At 40.7% G+C, this 24846-nt stretch overlaps 1 protein-coding gene across 1 annotated transcript; it reads left to right on the top strand.

The window, feature by feature from the left end:
• Nucleotides 1–892: 892 nt before the first annotated feature.
• On the top strand, nucleotides 893–21989 carry LOC306746656 (oxysterol-binding protein-related protein 1-like; the record flags this gene model as incomplete). The annotated part of the gene is made up of 27 exons (XM_079229602.1): nucleotides 893–1023; nucleotides 1122–1191; nucleotides 1274–1348; nucleotides 1537–1648; nucleotides 1749–1834; nucleotides 3159–3303; nucleotides 3489–3556; nucleotides 4636–4680; nucleotides 4981–5054; nucleotides 5361–5424; nucleotides 5589–5690; nucleotides 5791–5916; nucleotides 6043–6121; nucleotides 6699–6805; nucleotides 11878–12046; nucleotides 14812–14995; nucleotides 16967–17042; nucleotides 17793–17927; nucleotides 18101–18198; nucleotides 18350–18532; nucleotides 18623–18730; nucleotides 19015–19104; nucleotides 19276–19390; nucleotides 19478–19594; nucleotides 19751–19874; nucleotides 19973–20060; nucleotides 20454–21989. The coding sequence occupies 27 exons, from the start codon at nucleotides 893–895 to the stop codon at nucleotides 20554–20556; spliced, it is 2874 nt and encodes a 957-aa protein (XP_079085728.1). The 3' UTR covers nucleotides 20557–21989.
• Between the last annotated feature and the right edge of the window lie 2857 nt (nucleotides 21990–24846).

Here is a 24846-nt window from a genome sequence, read left to right as displayed (position 1 = left end):
GTGTGGCTTTTGCTCGAACATCATTACTTTCTCTCTGACAGAAGCTTCGGAAATAAACACAGCTCTCATCTGTACTGACCTGGTGTGGAAAATACTCCCATCTAGTGAACAAAAGAAGAATTGGGCTCCAGTGAGGGGTTCTTCAACACTGTAAAGTCAAGACCAACACAATTCATAGGAATCCCGTGATGCAATATTATTGAATCACAGGATTGAATTTTGTTTCATTAATTACACTGTGACACAGAATAGCAAAAAAATATGTTCAAGGGACCAAAGGGGAAATATATATGTATAGGGTTATGATACAGTAGGCTACCATTATTTAGTAGCCCACTTGTGATCCAAGTGGCATTTTGCCACTGCACTGGAAGATAAGTTGATTCTTAAAAGCCCACATTTAGCTAAAATAACTTGTGTAATTCTGTATTTATTGTAGTATTTGTTTGTTTGTTTGTTTGCTTGCTTGGAGTTGAGGGGTGGACCCCCTTTAGCGGCTGCCTGGTCACGTGACGGCTCCCATACTCGTGTCAGCTGGTTGACGTTATCAAATTTCGGCTGTGCAGTTTTTGGCTCCCTCGACTACTCTGGCTGGATAGTTGTGTCAAGTAAGAGTTTGGATTGCCCTTACCTCTAAGTCTGAATTTTTTTTTTTTATGTTTTAGTTCACATTAGTTAAAGTTAAAGTAAGTTAATTAGTCAGTTAGTGTTTGTCGGTTTTAAAATAACTTTGCCCTCCACACAAAAGAAAGACATTGGTCAGGCTATAACGTTCAGTTAAACACCTTCACCTGGTTGTGTTCGTCTCCGTCTAATAACGCGCTCCAATATCTCGGACGGGCATTTACGCTTCATTATTTATCGAGGAAGGGGCAAAGGAAGTCAAGTGGTTATGGAGGCGGACACGCTGCTCGAGAAAAAGCTTTTATTTTGTGCCAAAGAGGGCAGTCGCGCTGATATTCAGAGGCTCCTTGAGTCGAGAGTCGACCAAAGCGGCTCTCTCGACATCAACTGCCGATGTAAGTGAGCAGGAGACGCCATTGACTTGCACGTGACTTCAGGTGTGCTCGGAGCTCGCGCTTCATGTCCCTTTCTGTCACTGCAGCAAAGTCCAAAACCAGCTCGGGCTGGACTCCCCTCCACCTGGCCTGTTACTTTGGACACTGGGACGCTGTGGAGGAGTTGCTCAAGGTGACAGTCGTTCCTTCACGTCACATGTGTGTATGTCCAGTGCGCATGTGCAGCCAGTGAAATCTGATTAACTTATTTGCAGGCAGGTGCTGATGCAAATGTGCAGAATAACATGGGTGACACGCCTCTACACAAAGCAGCCTATACTGGAAGAAAGGTACATTTAAAAAAAAAAAAAAAGCAACTTTGGCCTCCTATCATGAATGAGAGTGGCTGTCTGCATTAAAGCTTTTTGTCTGCCAAACTAATTTCAGCTGGAATCCATTTCACAGACTCGTATTTCCCATTGACGCTTTTGATTGATGACAGTTGACGGTCAGATTTCTATTTCTTTTTTGCTTAAAGGAGATTGTTCTGCTGCTGCTGCGGTATGACGCCTGTTCCAACATAATCAATGGAACAGCTCAAATCCCGAAAGATGTCACAGAGGATGATGAAGTCATAACAATGCTGGAGGGTACGAAATGATGGGAGTTTTTTTTTCTAAATTGCTGATTTCTTCTTAATACTGTAGATCAGCTGCCCCTTGTTCTCAATTAGTGTTTTGATTTGTGCAGCTGCGGAGAGAAGAGCGATGAGGCGGCGGGAGGAGAAACTTCTGGAAGCAGCCAGAGAGGGAGAGACCTCTACTCTGTCTAAACTGGTTGGCGTCTGACCTTTCTAAGAATTCTGCAGAATATACATATATTGCACTTTGATGGCATCTTTCTTACTTCAAGAATAATTTGCACATTAAAGCAGGGCCTTTCACAGGATTTGCTCTCTATGAGAATGTTAAAATACACACTACTGGATTACAATAACTTTAGTTCAGATTCTAGTCGGCACGTTCAATATATATTTCACAGAAGTCTGACCCGTCTGATGCTGAGACAGGAAACGACAAGTTTGAATCCTTGACAGCCACAAACAAGATAACACATGCCAACTTTACTAATGACCTGCCTGGTTTGTGTTTTTGTTTTGTGTGTTTTTTATTCAGTCAATCATTACAATATTCTATATAATATACAAAACAGAAAGACTGAAAATGTATAGGTAGAAGCAAAAATGCTTATATATTCCTATCCTAAATTATTATCAATTAAATCAGATAATTCATTTGATATAAAGAAAAAAATCAAATATTCCATATACATGCATACATACATTTCATTCACACTTGTAACCCTCAATTTTTTTTTTTTATAAATAATCCTCTTTAAAAAAAAAAAAAAAAGATTAGTTGACCATTCTTGCATCCGTTTTAGTGTTGTTCCATAATTTAAATCCTACAATAGAAATACATCTTCTTTTAATCCCTTTTTTAGCTTTTTGGACAAAAAACTTACAAACATCTCTCAAATCAAATCGGTTTCAGCCAACTAAAGCACAGTCTACAGAAACCAAATCAAGTTTATAATTTCTCTTTTTATATATATAATATGAATGAATGAATATATACTTTATTAATCCCTAAGGGGAAATTTGGTGTAGAGTAGCAGCAATTTACAGACAGAAAATAAGATATCAAAACAGCAGGGATGAAAGATATATACAATAATAATACTAATAAAAATAAATAAAATAAAATAAAAATAGCTGGGATGAAAGAAAAGAACAGAGTATTAATTTAGGAATTCAATTAAACTTAAACAGTAGAAGTGCAAATATGTATGTATGTATGTGTATATTAAGTGTGTGAGGTGTAAATAAACAAACAATAACAAACAATAGGAGAGTGCAAAAATGCAAGTTATGTATGTAATATGTGAAGTATGGATAAACATAAACATGTACAGTGATTAATCAGTCAGAGGATCTGGCAAGCGGAGACTTATTATAAAGCCGTAATGCCGTAGGCAGGAATGTTTTCCTGCAGCGGTCCTTGTTGAGTTCCCATTGCAGTTAGATGTGTAAAAGAGGTAATGGTCAGTGTCTTCTGCTTGAAATAGTTGTCTGTTGTTTAACTGTCTTCTGTTCTTCAGCTTAGTGGAAAAGAAGCTCCAGATATTCATTGCAGGGACTCGGTGGGGAATACACCCTTACACTGTGCAGCCTACAGGGGGCAGAAGCAGTGCATTATAAAGTTGCTCAAGTCTGGAGCCAGCCCCAGTAGTAAAAACAACAATGGTATATCACTTCACTTTGAACATCCCCCTTCTTTTATTCAGACTAATTTGCGCTATATGATTGCAATCGTGAATGATTTCAATTTGTTTTTAAAGAATATGTTTGTATAAATACTGCAGTTTGTTCTGCTAGTTGGGATCCTGGGTTTTATATAATGGTTTATTGTATGGCTGATTGTTTTGCAGACCAGACGGCATTAGACCTGGTCCACAGCGATGAACTGAGACGGATCCTTGCAGCCTATCAAGACAAGGTAAGCGCAGATGAGTCGTTTATCATCACCTCTTTAGTTATGTGTGTACATGAATCAAGGTACAACACATTTTCCAACCTCAGAGTGCATGAATTATGAGTCGGTATCATTCTGTCATTCTATTGAACTAAACCATCAACTCAACACCAAATTGCTTTGAAGTTTTGGTCATCCTTTCGCCTCTCCACTATTGGGCTAAAATCTAGCTCGGAAAAATCTAAATCTAATGAACCGATTTCAGTGAAGTCCATTCCACTCTCTTTGATTTAGTCTTTTTTTTTTTCTTTTCTTTTCTTTACCTCAATCACAGATTTCAGGCATTTTCACTTTTTGGAAAAAGTACTGTCCTGGCCCAAAATATAGGTGCCGCGACTATGTTTCTTCATTTTTCTCTTCTCACACATCACTATACGTGTTTGCTTGAGGCCCAGTGACTGCAGAAAACGCTTTGGAAGCCAGCAGTCCTGCAGAGTCAAGCTCTGGTTTGAATGTTTGATTAAGCCTGGCCCAGCTTCAATTCAGAGCATTGCATAGTCATGCTGGAAATTAAAGAAAGGCATTAAGCTATTAAGTACATTCAAAGATATACTATGCAGGTTTCACTGTAATACAACAAAAATAAAGGTTAAGATATTTTAGCAATAGTTCTATAAGCCCAGGTGGAGCCCTGCAGCGACGTCATATCTTGCCAACCCCACTGATCCTGACCCACTACAGGTTAGTAACATTTCCCATGACATGGGAAAACATTTAAGAAACATTTATTTTATTCATTGATATAATTCTTAAATTTTGAAAAGATAAATATAACACCCAAGTTAATCTGGTGCACAAATTCAGAGGCTACCTCTATGAAGAACTTTGTGCTCTTGTCAACAAGTTGGTGCTCTTGTCAACAATTATAGATATGAATGGTGACGCCGCGGCCAAAAGGTCCCACCCACAAAGCATGGTAAATGGTCACGGAGAGAATCCTCCGAACTGATTTTAGTGTTGCTGGTCTCAAAGACTCTGGAACGCTGTCAATCCGGCTGTGTCTGTACACAAGTCTGAGAATAATTACTTGTTTCCTCACAAAGGATGTGAACAGTGGGGTGCAGAAGATTGAAGGCCCTCTTTGGAAGGTACCCAGATGTTGAAGTGTATCCGTTTCTACTCCTAATATGTCAGGCAATGTTTTTTGTCTCAATACTCCTCCAGATCTGATGCTATCGACTTTAGTTTCCCTTCAGAGCCTTTATTCCTTATTGTAAATTGTTTTGTATTTCTTTTCTTTCAGTGTCATCTGTGATTTTTATTTTGGAATATTATTTAAAAAGACCAGTAATACATGAGTTTAAGATATGGTAATACAAATGGCATGTATGTTTTATATATTTACAATACTTTATATTTATACATAGTTTATCTGTTGTCTGTGACAGAGTTCACGCTTTCTTGGATGGCGATCCCACTGGGTGATAATTGAGGATGGAACTGTCTCCTGGTATCCCAGACAGTGAGACAACTTTATATGTATGCCTTTTTCTTAATCTGCATGTAGGCTGTTTGTCATGGTCGAAGTTTTTTTCTTGCTACTGCGTCATTCCACACTCGAAGTCGCTGAAATAAAAGCTAATCCCGTTTTCTCCAAATATTTCTTGTTGGAGATGGAAGCATCCCCAAGCTTTCAGTGAAAACTGAAAATGTATAAAGTGACTACTTGTGTACTTTATGTAAATTACTCCTGTGTTTTATTTGATACAGTATGTGTCGATGTGAAAATTCCTTTTGGTTATGTGCTCTCATCTGTTTCTCTATACAGGGCAGATGCGCTTGCTGGTGTCAGAAGACAGGGCTGTACGTCTCTAACACGAGCCTACTGCATGGTAGGTGGTAGAGATCATAGCGGCTCATTGTAATGTATGAACCTTCATAGTTATACATCGGACATCCTCAGATCTTTCAGTTGTGATTACATCGTACTTGAGATGGTGATGTTTGACATCTGGTGTAGCGAGCGTGACTAAGTAATTCAAATGTGTCCTTTCAGGTCAAACCTTGGGATCATTGCTTCTTCATGCTAAGGTGCTTTGATGACACTGTACATTATTTTAAGGTCTCCTCAAAGACGGATTCGGTGGCAAGAAGAAAAGTGAGATAAGATTCACCTTCTTTGCCGGAACAATCTGACATGTCAGTGTATCTGCAAGGGTGGACAACATTGTAAATGTTTCTGATATTTGTCCACTTAGAGATGGTTGGATGCTTTCGAGGCACATTCATCATATAGCACACAACACTGTACCCAGGAAGACATTATCAACGATGCAGGTGGTGATGGCGGCATGACAGTGAGGAATCTGTCTCAAGCCCTTCAGGTAAGATTAAGTTTGGACCTTTTTTAATGAGGTATTTTATTAGGTGACAGTAGGAAGGAAGTGCTATTTAGGGAGGAAGGAGGGTTCGATGTGCAAGTGTGTCTCTCTCTTCCTGTGCTCTTTCAGGCAGCCAGCGCTTCCCAGCAGAAATTGGAGAGTGAAGTGTCAATATTTCTATCGATGGTGAAGAATGAAGAGAATTGTGGTAGGAGTCCTGGAATTGGTCACGTATCACTGTTGTTAGTCTAGTGTTTTTAACCTTTGGTAATTGTATACTAGTGCTGAAAAGATGAGAAGATTAATTGTTTAGTCAATGGGCAGAAAATGTACTGCAAACTATTTTGGTAAACCTTACGCCAACCCTGTGGTTCCCCACACAAGAGGAATGAGGGTGATTTGTTTTGCTAAAACTGCTTCTGACAATGTATCACAAATAGCTATTGCTTGGATATAATGTGTCACCAGTCAAAATGGTTGACACAATGGCCTAACCCTTGAATTGTCTATTTAGCATTGAAACATTACAACATATGCTGTTTCCTGTTTCTCAAATGTGAGCGTGTTCTGTTTTCTCTGTTCCACAGAAATCCACAATCCAATGATTTGCAACATACAAATCATTGGGTTGTGGATTATTGGTGAGACAAATATCCAATTGAACGACTTTGCTGTGAATTCTTTAACTATTGTCTGACATTTTGGAGACTAAATGAGAAGTACAAAAATACATTTTTGTTGCAGCCCAATTTACACACGTATATTTTTTTTATGTTTTTCAAAAGCATTGGCAGCCCCTCTTTTACTGAAAGCCAAAGAGACCAGTGAACTCTCCAGTAAAACCTGTGCTGCTCTCCATCTGTGCTTTGAACTGCTTTCAAAACAGGAGGAGGTAGGGAATATCTTCATTATCTTAATCAAGCCTGCATCAGCATGTTGAGCAATCTAGCAAACACCGCAGAAAACACAGTAGCCTTTGAATTATATTGTCCACCATCGTACCATTCCTAACACTTAATTAAATGCAGCGAGAACCATAAAAGAAATTGGCATATTGTGTTATTAAACACTGTATTATTGTGATGTTTGTTATGAATGTGTGAACATTGTGATGCAGACATTTTACATTTACATTAGATCTACTCTATCTTTTTTGGTATGTCTCAATACATAGTATGTAAAATGCAGTTTGTAAAAAAAATCCCAGGATGTCCGATCTTATTTTGGTATGTGGCTCAGCATGCTTTTTTTGGGCTATTCCGACCCACAATCCTGTGCGCAGCAGATATATGAGCATGATGATCATAGTTCAAGGTGCATTGTTATGACGAAGTAGTATCTCCCAATGAGTGCATACTGCGTGCAACAGTATGTAACGGCAATTACAGTATGTCGTAAAAGTAAAAAGTATGTGATTTTGAACTTGGCTAAAATGTAGCTATTAGCAATCTTGCACTTAAATGTTTTGGAGGCTAGTTTTATTTTTCGGTTAGTTGCATCTGAGCATGTTTAAATATTCTTCTCCTCGATTCCCGTTCCCTCACCCACGTGCGGCGCCCCTATTGGCTGACTAGATTATATTGAATGAAGACAAAATCCCCGAGCTCCCCCTCTTTACGTTAGCTAATTCATACCAATCAGGTTTGAAGTTTGCGCGTGTCCCTGTCAACCTGCCCCAATGGCTGTGCCGTGCCCTTGGTGGGGAGCAATGGAACAGTGTGCAAGGACACAAGGCAAGATCCGCTTTTATGCTTAGGTCTGCATTCAGCTTGCAGATCAGTGTACACACACACACACACACACCCATGGTCTTGGATCCACACACTCCCGCTCTAGGGAAAGGCTGTGCATAGAGCAAAGCAACTGAAGCGCGTACATATTCACAGGCTCAGTTGGAGATGCGTGCATTAACCCTCACACAGTGAAAACACGCTCGCAGGCACACTTCCACAAGCCAGAGCATCCGAGCACAGCAGAAAGGGGGAGACGGTGACGGCATACTCATCCAGTGTCTGCACAGGTACAAACCAAGCAACTGTTCTTTTTGTATCTTCCTGTATCTCAGCATTTAAAAAAAAAAAAATGTTATCGTCAGCTGAACAACTGTCTGTGTATGCGGCGGGCTTGTCCCCTGTGACTTACTGTAGTGTGACGTGTTTGAAGTTTGCCGTAGACTGGATGTCAGCTGATGTTTTTAGTGTGTTGCTGATTTAAAGGTTGGTCTGAAGCGTTTGCATGGACGAAGGCTATTCATCAACATACAGAAGTGATTTAATTATCTTAATTCAGAGTGTGAAATTGAGAATGTTTGAAGTGGTGCTGAGCGCTACGCTGCTTAAAGCATATTTTTGCTGAAATCATCTCATAATGTAATGGGTTCTGTCAAAGTAAGAGTGTGGAGAGGGAGAGATTAAATTACATTGATTAGTTTGATATGGTGATTTTCACAGTCCAGCTTTTAAGGAAAAAGATTGTGGGTTTAACCAATTTAACGCAGCAGTTGCTCTTTTGTTATTCACTGTAATGCAACACCTAAATTAAGAACTGATGGATCATGAATCGGTCTCACTCACTAACTTTTTTTTCTCATTACCAATTAATTTGAAATTGGCACTCTGTCAAAATACCACAGTGAAATCTTTAGACTTTGGCTGTTGTAGTATAGTATGTACTACACCTCTTGTACAACCATTAGAAGAGCAGGATTTAAGGTTATGATATGGAGATTAAGGACTCCTGTGTGCATAATAAAATGAAGATAAGTGAATGAATTTTCCATCGGATATGATAAAATGCTGCTTTCGAAAGTCAGCTGGATATAACACAGCACAACAATGCCCAAACGTAGCCTGCTTACACAGTGATGTGTGCATTGCCAAGCCAAATTGTTTTAGAGTAAATTGGCAACAGCTGTGGTCCTGTCTAGAAGAATAACCCAACGCTGGTATCACCGGGAGGTTGACAACATTTATTACTGTCTCATCACCCAAGAAGTGTTGCCAAGTGCTGATGATATAAAAAGAGCGAAATGTATAAACAAACATATGTAACACGCTTGTTAAGACGTTTAGACGCTGGCCTCTGGCTAAACTGGTTCTACTACATGTACTAACTGGATTATATTTTCTACACTGCTGAGATTGTCTATTAGGTGGCATTAACTCTAATCCCACTCCCATTGTCCTGCCGTAGACGCCTCTGTTGCAGCCACTTATACGGTACATAACATACAATAATCACTTGCTGTTGGACTTCGATGTTTGGGCAGACGTGAAACGGAGAAGTTCAGAGCAAATGCCGTGTATGTGGTCTGGTCCATTTCAGCTGCAGCTGCTGAAACAAAGTCTGCTCCTGAGAGTGCTAGATTTATACAGTGCACACGGGGCACAGTGTGACTGGTTGGCGACTACATGGCATTTCATGTGGAGAGATCTGTGCTGCTAACTCTCATTCACATAACACAGATTTTTGTAAACCCAACCTTTTGGTGGGGCTTCTCAGGCAGCAGGCTTCCACACCTGTCAAGAAAACAAATTGAGGCTTACAGCGTGAAGCCACTTAGTGGTGACACACAGATAAGCATGTCTGACAGTTTGTATTGCTCTGAAGGCAGGAGAGTGGCAGCATAGTATCCTCCTCACCCTCTCTGCAGTCACCTTTTTTTGTCTCCAGCCTGTAAGAAATCAGATTGCCCTTCAAACCCTTGGGGATTGGAGAGAGCACAAAGTACCGTTTGACCTTTACATAAACCATCGCCACATAGGTAACTGACCTGCTGTCTGCGTCCCTCACCCAGGAGGCACTTCACTGGGCACAACTTATTGTCCGTGTTGGTCCCTTCATGGACTTCCTTCGTTTTTAGTTCATACCGGGTCAGACGAGATCTGGATAAGAGGAGGAAATGTATATTCAACCTTATCTTTTTTTTTTTATTTCTGACCTTTTTAGCCAAGGGAGTGTATGTACAGAGAGATAACGTGGGAGTATTCCTGCGTAATTGGCATCCCTATGCTGCACCGGTACTCGTGTCACGCTCAAACATGTTGTTTTTTTTTAAATAGGTTAGCTCCCAGCCATCATATAGCCATGTACAAACACAGTTAGAAGCATTCATCGCAGGGTACTGTATAGAGCTATAATGCATCTGCCTTTGGAATTTGCTTCCCCCTCAGCAGAGAGAGCAACATTTTAGAACAAAGTAAATTCTCTACCCTTTGGGGTTTTGGCCAAGGAGAAGCTTCCCTCCCAGGCTCCAGCAACAGCCTCAGCAGGGCTTAAAATAGCGCCGTTTGTGCTCAGGCGAGAGGATGCTGTGAGAGCGAAAGAGCTGGCTGGGCTAGTTACACAACAAAGTGTTCTGTTCCTGGATGGGCTCTTAAGCCAAGTGGCTGGGACAAGGAGTGTTAATCCAGGCGCCTGAACACTGAGCTCATTTACTCTGCACCATTGATATAAAAGAGGTATGAATTAATTTGGGGCTTTTTTTCTTGGCACACTGTAGCTAATGAGATCCATTTCAAGCATCAAATGTCACTGTTCCGGTGTTGGTTGAAAGCATTAACTTGCCAATAAATCTTTCTCTGACTTTTCTATATATGAATGGACTGATTTTACGGTTGGTAGGTTTTCTCAAATAATAATTGAACATCTCAGAACAGAAGTTGAACAACTACATTGAACTGTATTTCTATTTCCACACAGAACATGGCCTACAGGGGCTGAACATACAGCATGGCAGGTAGTGTGATGACAGCAAGAGGAAAGGTGTCAAATGTGTCCTTGACTGTGGGTGGCAGGCAATTGTTGAACCTTAGTTGAAAGACGTAGTATTGGAGCTTCTGTCACAATTACAGCAATCTTAATGCATACAAGGATACATGTCTATATAAAGTGCTTATGGATAACTTTACTATGATTGTGTCATTCATAGACAGACAGACAGTCAGGGAATTGGTGAATATGTCGCTCAGTGTTTTCACTGCCTCATCCATCATGTGTATCTGATCTCTGAAGTGTCTGAAGCGGTATATATGTTCCTGGAAGACACTTGCGGCCAATTATCTATATATTTATTTCTACTTCATGATTTCCAAAAGTCTCGTCAAAATTGACACTATTTCAGCAAAATCCTCGACCGCAGGATGTATTTTACATTCGTTACTTTAATGGGAGCATCACAGATCATGTACATCTTGGAGTAGAATTTTGCCAAAATTAACTTTTTGACCTTGTTGATCACATACAATCTCTATGGTGATCATTGAGACATTGTTCCCGTGATGGTTTTAGCCACATACCTGAAAGGGAATATTATAGTCCATATCAGCAGATGTGCTGACGGGTGTTTCTTTGTGACACAACTGATAATACTTCAGGCAGTTCAAGAGATGAGGATGAACGTTTCATCTCCAATATAAGACATTTGCCCTGCTTTGCAGCCTCAGATTTACAGTGTGATTTACAAGCTCCCGTTTCTCAATGCCGTCTTCCCCAAGGTGACACTTTATGAATCCTGCATTGATATTGTTTTCAGTGCACCTTCTTTGCTTCTATTACTTACTTCCTTTTTGGTAGCATCTGTGGAATTTTGTTCAGTTGCCTGTCTTCTGTTTTGTTCGTACGGGACGAACAACAGGCGTGCCGGACAATAGGAAACTCTGATCTGTCCCACGTTGGCCTGGCTCAGGTTGCCCTGAAGGGACACTCAATCCTTGGCCACAGGGCTCTCAGAGACCGGGGTGTTTGGTTCCGACTGAAGGAAACTAGATATGTGGACGGGGTTAGAACCACAACAACACACACGCACACTGTGGTAGCTGTAGAAGCACCCTCATATCAATCAAACCGCCAGTCAATCACAACTGTCTACATACTTTACACGTGTTGGATCAAACTATATAGATCTGCTTCACCTTTTCTCTGGTGTGTGTTTTTTATCTGTCTGCGGGGTTCCTGTGTTTGCAGGTGTGGAGCCTGAAGTGCGAGCAGGAGGTGGAGAAGAACAAAGCTCTGACGAAGGCCCTGCAGACGTTGGCAACTGAGCACCACGAACTCGAGCACTCTCTGTGCAAGAGCCGGAGGTCGTCTACCCGCAGCACCTTCACTGAAGATGACTTCTACGACGCTGTGTCAGGTGAGCAGCCGCTAGGTGGAAACCTGGTTAAGTAATCAAGAAGTTAATATCTTACTGGGGTTATTTTGTTCATAATACAAGCGTCTTGGACTGGTCATAAATTAGACTTTAGACTAGGCCTTCACGCTTGACCCTGCAATTCCTTAGCAATAGTAGCAATACACGTGCCATGACATGGTTGCAGTAAAATAGTCTTTCTGTCTGGTTAAAGAGAAGAAACGGCCAACTCCAAGGCCCCCGATCCTTTGAAGCCTTAAAGCAGGGGTGCCCAATACGTCGATCGCGATCTACCAGTCGATCGCGGAGGTAGTGCGGGTAGATCGCATGCCATTTAAAAAATAATAATAATTAAAAAAACTTTAGCGACAAAACCCAGCTCCCAGTGTGCAAATTAATGTCAATCACTACAGAAGCTGCGCCCGCAATGGTTGGCCGCTTGAATGGATGTATTACCAAGTACAGAGAGATGTTTTCCCCGACTTCCTTAATTACCACTGCATAATACACCAACAAGCATTATGCGCTACAACGCTAAACATGAAAGAGATCACGGATGTGGCAACAAAGATCGTCTAATCGAGCGAGAGCTCTTCAAAGACGGATGTTCTGTGCGCATCTGGAGAAGGACTGCAGCCACTCTGACTTCCTGCTGCACACTGATGTGAGATGGCTTATAGAGCTCTGTCCGGAGATACAGGAGTTTCTCCATGTTGTTAAACATGCAGAATACAACCAACTAAGAGTATGTCAATATGCTCACGTTTCTGAATTACAATTTAAAACGTGTGTAAATTGCGTGTTCCCCTGAAGGAGGGAGCAGCAAGACGTGGGACTGTAATAAGTCATTTTGATTTACTTTTAAACCCTTGCGCTTTAATTATCGGGCAGGATGGACAATTTTTTTAAACTTTTGGACTTTGAATGGCACTTGCAGCCCAGTTATTCTTTAGTTATTTTGCACTTTCAGAGGCTTGATTGCTATGTTGAGTTACCTTTAAAGCTTTATTTGTACTTTTGCTTTACTTTTAAAGCATATTTGCACTTTAATTTGTATTACTATTTAATTTATTTGTTATGATGATGTTCTGATGTCCAGATCTTGTTACTCAAATACATTTGAAGTTCAAATTCCAACATTTTGAGTTACTATTCTTAATTTGCTATGGGAAATAGTCATTAGATTAGTTGATTAATCGAAAAAATAGTCGATAGATTAGTCGTTTATGAAAATAATCGTTAGTTGCAGCCCTAGAGTCAGCCTTTTCCCACAAACACCGTTCCACCATGACTGATTACCATTTGGTCTGCCTGACGCTGACTACCAGCAGCTACTGTCCGGACTATGCAACCATGCTGGTTCCATGCAGTGAAGTCATCAGAGCAAAATGTAATGACCAAAAATGTACAGAATTGTATTGTGTCATAAGGGTTCATGCAGTTATGCAAGGTACGCCAATATTGTAAATTATAAAGTATACTCTGTATATTTATACATTAATAATGCTTTATATATATATATATATATATATATATATATATATAAGCATTATTAATGTAGGTAGATCTTTTTGACTTGGTCATTTTAAAAGTAGCTCGTGAGCCAAAAAAGTGTGGGCACCCCTGCCTTAAAGGGACCGGCGGGGGGGGGGATCGGGAGTTTTTGAGGAACACTGAATATAACCATAACTTTGTTTGCTTACAGGCAAACATTAACAGTTGTAACCTGTATGTATATACTCGTCAAAACAAAGGCCTCCAGCAGCGTATGTTCTAGTATCGAACGGCTTCACAGTTTTTAGTTCTCGATTCACTCATGGCATAATTCGCATAGTTGAGAAATACAGCTTTACTGTGTGCGTGCGTGCAAGCAAGGTATGTGTGTAATACCCATTGACACATATCTGGCTCATAGTCTGTCTCTGACTCAACTCCAACTGTCGTCTTCTCTTATACTCGAGGGTAATGAGATGGTAATTACTTTAGTTTTTTTTATATAATCAAATTCATCAGTAGTAGCAGTACAAAAAAGTATAATTTGACAGTGTTTACTGCACTGTATGTTTACCTTGTACAGTATTTGCATCAACAACATGGAGTAGAATTTGTTTACCTACAGACCTCCCCATGGTGATTATTTACACTAGACTTCCTTCGACAAGATGTTCGCGCACTATGGACCAAGCTTTCTCAGGAATTATTGCATTATTCATAGATAGCCCTGAGTTATCTACTAGTCAGACACACTCTGCCTGTAGACACTAAACTCTGCTCAGCGTATGCATGATAATTTTAGCAATCTGAGTGGTGTGTGTAAAACATCAGCCACGCAGCTGTTGTGTCTTAAAACCTTATTTGGTATGAAAGTATATGTACCTGCAATAATCCCTAATATCTGGGAACTAGCATTTCCAGTCCTCCATCATAGTGTACACACACACTACTCTCCCCTCCCTTTGTGTGTGCGTGACAGTACCTGTAATGTCACTGACAAGGGAGGAGCAGCATCCACAAAGCACAGAGCAAACAATGTTGGAGGAAATGAAGCCTCGGTGTGGCCTCTCATTGGAACACAATCCTCTGGTGGGGTTTGGCTGTCGGCAGGGAGGGGGAAGTCGGAGAGGAACGCAAATACTTTTTTCCGCGGACAGTTTGCTGTTCGGGCTGCAGCTTTCCGAGTCGGCCACTTGAACCTGCGTGTACGTACGTGCTTGCTCGCGCCGGTGTTTTGCATGACCTGGGATCTGCCCCCTGTCATCATCCCACAGAGTCGGATTCGGAGCTCTCGGTGAGCGACTTCCTGTCTGTGGCCAGTCACTCCTGTGAAGAGGACGAGGGGAGAGACTCCCCCCTTCTCAGCAGCCTCCGTCATCCCGGCGCACACGGGGGGCCTGCCGGAATGTCAGGGGAGGGTAACCAAGGCAACCAGCACAATGAAGTCAAGAAGCACAGGTGGGACATGCTCCAGTTATGATGTCATGCTTGTTTACTGGCTTAAATGATGGCAAAGTGGAACGGGTGGAAATGTGCGGTGTCAGCCATGCCGAGTGCTCTTTTCGAACAACCCGTCTGCTGTTCATTATGTGCAAGGCCTCGTTTAAGATACTTGTCCCAGCTAATGGAAGGATTCACTAGTATATGACTTAACGTCGCAGATATAACTAAAATGAATATTGTAGGTGACGTTTTACCTCAGTCAGAAAGAGGATAGTAAAAGGCACAGTTGGTGAAATGGGATACCAGCTCGTCTGTTTTTGTAGTTGTTTTTTTTTGTTCATCCACAGAGAATAGTTTTGTTTTTCTTGACAGATCCAACTCTCCAAGCTAATAACCCGCTAAGCGCTTGGGTCTTTTGTGAGGGGTTTTGTTTTTCGTGAAGATTTGACAATCTCTTTCATTTCTGTGGATACTGATTCTGGCTTGCCCTCTCTTCTTTAATCCAACAAGTGACCCATGAATAATTCAGCATGTGCTGGCTCAGTATAGGAGTTGGAGGAAAGAGGGCTGGCTGGCTGGCTGGCTGGCTATCTCAGTGCGTGTGTGTACGTGTGTGTATGTGTGTGTTTGAGTGTGTGCACGCATGTGTTGGGGTGTGTGTTGTACATTAAAGATTTATGTGGTGTCTGTTTATTTGGAATTACTCTTGTCATTCAAGACTGCTGCTGTCCCAGGTTGTCTGTAGATGGGCCTAAATCTAGTTGTTTAACATTTCTAGAACTTCCACACCATAAATTCTCTACAAAATGTACAAAACATGTCTCTTGATTTGCGATCACAAATATACAGTATTGTAAATGTATTATTTTAATGCATGTAAAAAAATATTATTTGAAGACGGGCACGCTTTATATGTATATAGATGAGATAATCTGGCCTCGCTCTTAAAGCTTGTGTTTCAGTATCCTTTGCTGAACAACACAGGTTTTGTTTAAAAGTTGTATTTTATCTGTTTCTGAAAAACTGAAACCACATTCTAAGCCAAATGAGTCAACCAGAAACTACAAGACCCCAACATTTTTTTTTTTTTTAATAGTCCAATGAAATAACTCCTTCATAGAAATATACATTGTGGGGCCAAGGCTGGTGGAACACAAACTAGGCCAGAAGTATAGTCACGCATCACTGCGCTGCTCATCCTACAGATGGAGCGAGCCTGTACCCCCTACCTCTCTTGTTTGTGTAGCTGACGTAATGGCTTTTATTTGTGCAGTTGCTTCAGCACTCAGTTTTAAACAAGGGCACCATCTGCCTCCAGCAAGCATACCTGTAAAACAGTCCTCGCCTCAGTTGTTAGCAAGGCTGGAAATTAAACTCGGTCACACCACGGACCAGATTTCCTCAAGCTGCAAAGGCCAAGTTTGAGAGTGGGACAGAGAAGTCCCATCATAATGAATCCTTGGGGTGAGCAAATTGAATTATCTTAAAGTGAGAAGTGTTTAAGCAAAGCTTCATATGCAAAAAAGATACATTTAAAGAATGCATTTTATAAGCAGTCTAGAAAAACAACATCTGCGGTTTTGCACCCATTCATGAGTATTGCATGAGCCAGACCAGCTGAAAGCTCATTAGCTTCCAGGTGTCCGATGACTTTGAACCCAAATGGTGGTCCAGCTATGTAGGCTGCTGTGCAGCTTTTACATGGTATAAGCTTAATACTAATGGGTTTTAATATGTGGGTTTCCCCAATATATGTTAGATATCTGATTTGTGTTCAGTGACTTATTATAAAAGTAAATAATTGTGTGTGTATTTTGAGTGTGTGCCCTCGGGCATCCGTTTTGCCTCCTAGGAATTTCACAGTTGACACACAATAAACAGTCCACTGCTTTCGCCATTGGTTCCCAAGTGTAATCCTCTTCATTGTTGTAATCCTCTGTCATAGTGACTGTGAACCCCCCTCTCTTTTATACTGATTTCCTCCAGAACATCTCTACCGACTCCCATGTTCTCGAGGAATGACGTCAGCATCTGGAGTATCCTGAAAAAATGCATCGGCATGGTGAGAACAGACCTTTTCTCTTCAAACTGATTTACCCTTTATTTCTTGTGTGTTCTTTGAGGTGCTGTTGGTAAAAAATGAACACATGGCGCGTAGAATGAAGACTAAAAGTTGTTGGGTAATTGTGACAAAGTAGTATTTCTTCGTAGTCCTTAACTTATGGCTTGAGGAATATAGTCATTGTTAATTTCTTAGAGTCCTAATAGTTACTTAGTGCCCCCCCCCCCCCCCCCCCCCCCCCAATTAAATGTTGCTATGTGGATTCATGCATGCGCTATTCAACAGATATACATTCAGATATATATTCATGCATGCGCTATTCAACAGATATACAGACACACATGGAGTATGTATGCGTTGAAGAGTGCAGTCATGTGGTTCTTGATTTAAGATAATATGTAAATGATCTTTATGTCTTGTTTTTATTCTTGTATTACAAACTACTGCATTAGGTTTGTGTGTGCATGTTGGTCAAAAGATTATTGTTGCAGATATTACAATAGTCTCAGTTTGCAACATAATTGAACTGTTACACCTGTGTACAAATATTAATATCTTAAACACCCGAGAAAAACTTAAATCTGTCAGTTCTGATATTGTTATATTTCACTGTCTATACATATATATGCTTAACAAAGATGGCATTTAACTCTATAGTATTGTATTAGATGTATAGAGCTGTACCTAACAACAAACTGATAACTCTGGAAGTCTGTGTCCTCATAGCTTCTTCTCTCACCTCTTTTTCAGGAGTTGTCAAAGATTGCCATGCCTGTGATATTTAATGAGCCTCTGAGTTTCCTTCAGCGGTTAACAGAATACATGGAGCACACCTACCTCATCCACCAGGCCAATGCCGCAACAGACTCTGTCGAGAGGATGAAGGTGCCGCAATGCAAAGTTTACTTTCAGTGAAATCATAGCTACTAATCAAATGGTATTTTGTTGTCAAATAGTAGTGTATAGTTAATTTAGAGCCTTTTGTAATGTGCTGTATTATTGTCAAATATTGAATTGGTTACCTGTAATTTGGTTAAAAATACATCAATACCCTGTAGTGTGTTGCAGCATTTGCTGTGTCTGCTGTAGCTTCGCAGTGGGAGAGGACTGGGAAACCCTTCAACCCACTACTGGGGGAGACCTATGAGCTCATCAGGTAAGACGCTGGACTCATCAGTACCTTTTTTTTTTTTTTTTTTTAAATGCACAACTTTGTTTCATGGGCACAATGTCGCACAACACATTTTGTATGTAGTGAAGATCTATCCCGTAATGTCAATACCGAGCATGTTCCTGTTCTCCATCAGGGAAGATTTAGGCTTCAGGTGGGTGTCGGAGCAAGTAAGCCATCACCCTCCAGTCAGTGCCTTTCATGTTGAGGGCCTCAATGAGGATTTTGTCTTCCATGGCTCCATCTACCCGAAACTCAAGTTTTGGGGGAAGAGCATAGAAGCTGAGCCGAAAGGACTCATCACACTGGAGCTGCCCAAGTGAGTTCACGGTCTACGACTTTTTTCTGAGGTAGCGTCCTCCTATAATACCTTTTTTGTCTTTTACCTTTTGCTTGGTTGCCTCTGCAGATATAACGAAGCCTACACCTGGACCAACCCCACCTGCTGTGTCCACAACATCATTGTTGGTCAGCTTTGGATTGAGCAGTATGGCAGCGTGGAAGTGATCAATCACAAGTAACAGACGTTCCATTCTCTTTGTGCTGTTCTGTGTGTCTATTTGGCGTTCTCGCCCGGCTGCATTTGCATGCACCGAGACTCTGGAGCATGCATATCTTTCTTTCTGCGCTCTGCGGCATGGTGTTGATCTACTTTCAGATTCAGCTTATTGATCATGGGAGCAGAACTGGGACAGTTGCCATTATAATGGAAGAGCAGGATAATTAATGTTTGAAAACCTCCGTTCGCAGAAGAATAATGGTGAAACAGAATTGGTAAACAGTCTTGTTATTCTGTGGCAGGACCGGAGAGAGATGCAGCATGATGTTCAAGCCCTGTGGCCTCTTTGGGAAGGAGCTACATAAAGTGGAGGGATACATCCTAGATAAAAGGTGTCGTCTTCATTTAATTGCCAATGATTTCATTATTCATCTCGTGTTTATTGTTGGCATTTTATGTCGGGAGTTTTAATGATCACTTATTGTCAAAACAGTGAGGCTCAGTGATGTATCAAAGGCAGCCGCAGCTGTGTATTATTAACCGTTGTTTTCTCTTTTTTGCAGCAAAAAGAAGCTCTGTGCAATATACGGCAAATGGACTGAATCCCTATATACAGTAGATCACGTTACCTTTGATGCCCACAAAAAGAATTCAGATGAAAAGAAAGACAACAAACGGGTATTGAACGTGTTGAGTGCTTTCAACATCACCTGTGTTGTTCCTCCGTTTGGTTAAAGTTAAACTTGTGTGTGTCTGTGGTCTCAGAGCAGCGTGGATGAGGAGCCAGAGGAGATGCCTCGACCTGATGCTGAGACCGTCCAGGTCATCCCAGGCAGTGAGCTCATTTGGAAGATAACGCCACGACCAGAAAACTCAGCCAAGGTAGGAGGAGACTGGAGGGGTGGAAGGAGAACAATTTGTACATTATAAAAAAGAAAAGAAATATCAGTCATTGTGATGGGTCATGTTATTTTTTTGCCATCTTGTCCTTTTTTCGACAGTTTAAATTCTGTCGTAATGTACTTGTCTCTCTGGCAGTTCTATGCATTCTCCACATTCGCCATGCACCTGAACGAGCAGGACATGAGCATGGAGGGAATTACTCCCACGACAGACAGTCGCTTCAGACCTGACATTCGCGCCATGGAGAAAGGAGATATAGGTACACTGTTTGGCCTTGATTTGATTCCTTATTTTGTCACAACCGCTTAAAACCTATCTCTGCAGTGTTCAAGGTGCTATATCCATGCCCATGTATAGATTTGGCAAGTTCCGAGAAGAAGAGACTTGAGGAAAAACAGAGAATGGCCCGGAAAAATCGCACCAAATCAACAGACTGGAAAACAAGGTTAGTTGGCGAGGAATATGACGCACCGTCACTGCTCCACTCCTAAGTTGTTTTACTAATTGCGACCCTATTGTGTTGTCATCAACTATGCCGTCCCCTTTTATTATAATTGGGAAGGAATGCTGCCCTTAGCTCAAGGTTTGGTTCAAAGCTTTGCCTTGCTGTTGTTTTGTCTGGTGTGAAGTGCTGCACTACACCACCCTCCTCAGGACAAAATTCACAACTGCATTGTTATTGAACACTAGTGTTTGATACTCAATATTTAGTTTGAACAAGGTGGACTAGTGACATTGTTATGCTTTTTGTGTGTGTTTTGATTTGTCTTCTTCTATATCTCGCTCTTATCCTGCTGAATTCTTTATTAAATATATCTTCTCATTGTTAACTCTGCAGGTGGTTTCAGCAAGGACAAAACCCTCACAACAAAGCTCAGGATTGGCTCTACTTGAAAGGCTACTGGGAGAGGAACTTCACTCAGCTGCCTGACATCTACTAATAAGTAGAAATTGACAAAGAAATACCATACACTATCTATTTTTGCTACCTTTTGGACTTTATCTCCTCTGCTGGGGTTTGTGCAAGGGCATGCAACAATGTCACAGAGCTGATTCAGAACAGCAGATAGGGTCGAGGAAATGTCTTCAAGCAGTCAAAAGGCAGTAAAACACAGAGAACACCAGTGGCATATATTATTCTTAATAGATGTGTGTGAACAGGGAAGCACAAAAACCTATGCTTGTTAATTGTGGTGCTTGACCACTTGCGTATGCTATAGGCATGTATTAGAAAAACTAGAATGTATACTTTTTACACACGTGCATATATCAAATTGTTGTGTTGTCGATGTGGAAACATTTTAGTCGTATAGCCCATAGTGCTACAAATGGCTCCAATGAAAGACATGATGATGCATCTGGCGTTTATTTAACTCTGACGCCGATTGTACATGCTAAAATGCTAAAAAAGTACAAAGTATCCATTTAGGAACCTTGTTTTCCACTTTGAACACAATATATTAGTTATATATATATACCATTATTTATATATATATGCACTTCATTGTACTGCAAAGTCAGGTTGTTTGCATGGGCTGCTGCAAAGATGACGGCAAGTAAAATGTTACCACATATGATAGCTGTGGCCAGACCACATCAATAAAATCAACAATAAATGAAATGTTTAAAATATAGCATTAAGCCCGAAACTATGTATTGTATCGATGTGTATTGATAACGGCGTTGCACATAAGTCTACCTGACTAGAATTTGTTTCTAATGACACTAGCTCTGCACCTGTGTGTGTGTGTGTGTGTGTGTGTGTGTAAAAGTCTTGCAATAGTTAAATTAAATTAGCTGTTTTACTAATGTATTTCAAATTCAACTATCTCACAATAAATGCATGTGCATCACTATAACTATGCAAGCCTTACCTTCTTCATGATCAAGCACTGCATATTCCTTTTCTCATGTTGTGGATAGCTGCTGTAGGTTTTAGTTTTTCTTACTGTTATCACTCTTTTGGTTTTCAAAACAGAATTGTTAGTGCTGCTAAATAAAAGCTTAATGTTGATTATATGTTCTTGATTTTGTGCAATTTGCTGTAATTTTAAGTAAACATCTTCATTAGATTGCTGTCTGTTGTATTAAGGTGTTACAAGATGAGTGGCATTGTAAATATTGAGATATTTTACTATAAGCTGTCAACCCCATTGCCTGGTCGACCATGGGCCAGGTCCTACTTAGCGACAGGTCATAACATTTGTCTCGGCCTTCCTATTTTAGGGATTTACCACCAAATTATGCAGACTGTTCTATTTCTCACAATCCATCCATGGGTCCCGAGGGGATCAGAAAAATCAAGGTAGAACATTCCTGGCAGCAATTATGTGATTTATATTTAAGAATTAGTGTTTCTAATATATTTGTATCATTGAGGGTTGACTAATTACAGTAGATTTTGTTTTATAATGCAATAAATATTCCTTGCTGCTCATGTGTGAGTACCCTCTGTGTATTTGTTTTACATTGTAAGGAGTTTTCTTTTTTTAGTTGGTAAAGTATTGAGGGATTAACAGTCAATTATGTCCACTAATAGGACTTGTTTTTGCCATTGACATGCTCATATTGTGATCTGACAACATTCATTAAAAAGACACTATAGTATGTCAAAACTAAATCACGGTTTGGTATGTCAAAAAGTATAGTACGTCGAAAAAAGTCAGTGTAGTATGTTGAAAAAAGTAATTGTATGGTATTGGGCTGCTGTGGCTCAGGTCGAGCGGGTCTTTCAATCTCCCAAAAATGTTAAATGGTAAATTACTGTACTTTTCTAGTCTTCTGACCACTCAAAGCACACCACTTGTCATCATTCATACACTGATGGGAGGGGCTACCATGCAAGGTGCCACCTGTACATCAGGACTCTAACTAAGCATTCCTTCAGGAACAGCCTGCAGGAACAGTTTTGGGTTAAGTGTCTTTGCCAAGGACACCGTACGACGGGGATTGAACCGCTGATCCACTGATTGAAGGAACATTTCTACAAAGAAAGGCTTGTGGGTCCAAACAACAATTCTTAAAGAGCTAAAAGTAACTTTTCTTTGAAGAAAATGAAAACAAAACATAAACACTACCTGTCAGTAAACCTGTACTTAGTGTCTCTAAACAGATTTTCAATTTGTTAGTTAAATATAAGCTTGGCCTAGTGTCCAGCTATCTAACGAGTACCTCAATAAAATATATTACAGAATAGACTTCAATTAACTAGCTTTGGAACAAAGTCAAGGAAGAGACCTCTCTGGAAAGGCACTTGTGTGACGTACGTACTTGTACGTAGTTTTTCTCATCCACGTCAGTCTTCTACCGTATAAATGTACTCATGGGTCATACAAGGTTGTAATGAGAATAAAAATCTTTAAAATTTCAGTTTCTCTATTTCCTAAACTCCGCCTCTTATCTCTCCAAAACATGCTGGTGTTCTGGACCCTGGTGAGGACTTAAACCCAACTTTGCCACCTTCCAAACCGGGACCTTAACAAGCACACCATGCGCACTACTGTTCCCATGACATACTATATGGCTTTTTTTATGACTGTCTATAACATATTATACAATTACTTTGTTCAAGCTGAAGAAGGAGGCCTTACAGACTTGGCTGTACCAGGGGTCTTCAGAAACAGAAAATGGGTACAGGTAGGCCAGAAGGGCTGCCGTGGTTGCCAAAACAAAAACTCGGGTTTAGGAAGAGATTATGGACTTTCGGATGGCGTCAAGGAACTTCTGGCAGTTAGATGACTCAGAAAAGGAAAGAAGGGCACAGGAGGAGAACTGTGGACATTGCCGAGTGGTGGAAAGAGCACTATGAGGAATACTTGACCCCAACCAACATGTCCTCGGTGGGGAGTGCTAACGGGGATTTCTCAATCAAATGTGTGAAGGGTCACCAGCGAGAGGCTTTACCTGACCTCTCTGACAGTTTCTTCAGAGTCTGGGTTGTTGTCTTTAGTAAACTGGGTATGAATTACCTGCACATGTGGAGATGACAGAGGGGAACATGTTGACACGGTTGCATGTTTTGTTGAGTTTGATAATGTTGGTAAAACAAATTAGAATAGACGAGAGTCCAGTCTGTGTTCACATACAATGTACACTAGAGGACCACATTAGGGCTCGGTGATCATTCATTCATCATGGCTACCATCACACATTTACACATTCAGCAGGAATGAAGTCATGTGTCTGGACACTCAACAACTCCAAGTCAAAACATATTCATCTTAATCAAGAATAGAGTCCAAGCCATACTTTAAAACAACAACACAAAGGATTATGCATCCATGAGTGATTATGCAAAATTACAATATCCATGATATATGCTAGTGAAACAAGCTGTTTGGTTTCCCTCAAACACAAGGATATCAGCACACTCAAGATAGCGTCTTTCCCGGCGTCGTTCCCTGAACCACTCCCCCACTCTGTGCCCTCTGAAGCTGAGCTCAACCACGTCCCGCCACCACAGCTTGATTACATACCAATACGGAACATTTTAATGAGTAACCACAGTTGCTATAGCATCACACAATACAGAGGTTCACTTTCACATAAGGACAAAAAAATCTGCAGGTTGCATCACAGGAAAAACTCCCTTAGATTCCTTAAATTATCCATAGATGTCTGACATGCATCTCTCAGCGTAACGCCAAAATGTAAGCCAAATACGTATGATGTCTATCATGGCAGAATGGTTAACGTCTGTATTTGTAACTGAACACTGTATCAGGAATACTGTTTTTTAACTTTTGTACTACTAGCTGGAGCTCCCGCACACACACACACACATCTGGGCGTTTAACCAGCACACGGCAAAGATTTGTTTGATTTTAACCTTTAGCTCTGTACTTTGCTCTTCTATTATGTCAATATTCTTGCCTTGACTTGACACAATAGATCCAATACACCAGAGCTGACAACACCAATAATAAAACAAACACCACAAATGCAAATACAACGCAGCCCTTCTTGTCTCGATCTAAATTCTCCATAGATGTGTGACGTGTCTGATGTCTCAGTGCGCGCCAAAATGTACGCCAAATATATTGTCTATAATAGCAGAATAGTTAACGTCTGTATTTTTAACTGAACACTTTTTTTTACTTTGGTACTACTAGCTTGAGCTCCTGCACACACACATCTGGGCGTTCAGCCAGCACCCTGGAACACTGTGTCAGGCAGGATAGGATCTGAGACGGGTGAATATTATATTGTAGGTACAATATAGCTCAAGATGT

Source organism: Taurulus bubalis (genome assembly GCF_910589615.1).
Source record: "Taurulus bubalis genome assembly, chromosome: 1".
Taxonomy (NCBI): domain Eukaryota; kingdom Metazoa; phylum Chordata; class Actinopteri; order Perciformes; family Cottidae; genus Taurulus; species Taurulus bubalis.
This window is presented reverse-complemented; position numbering and strand designations above follow the sequence as displayed.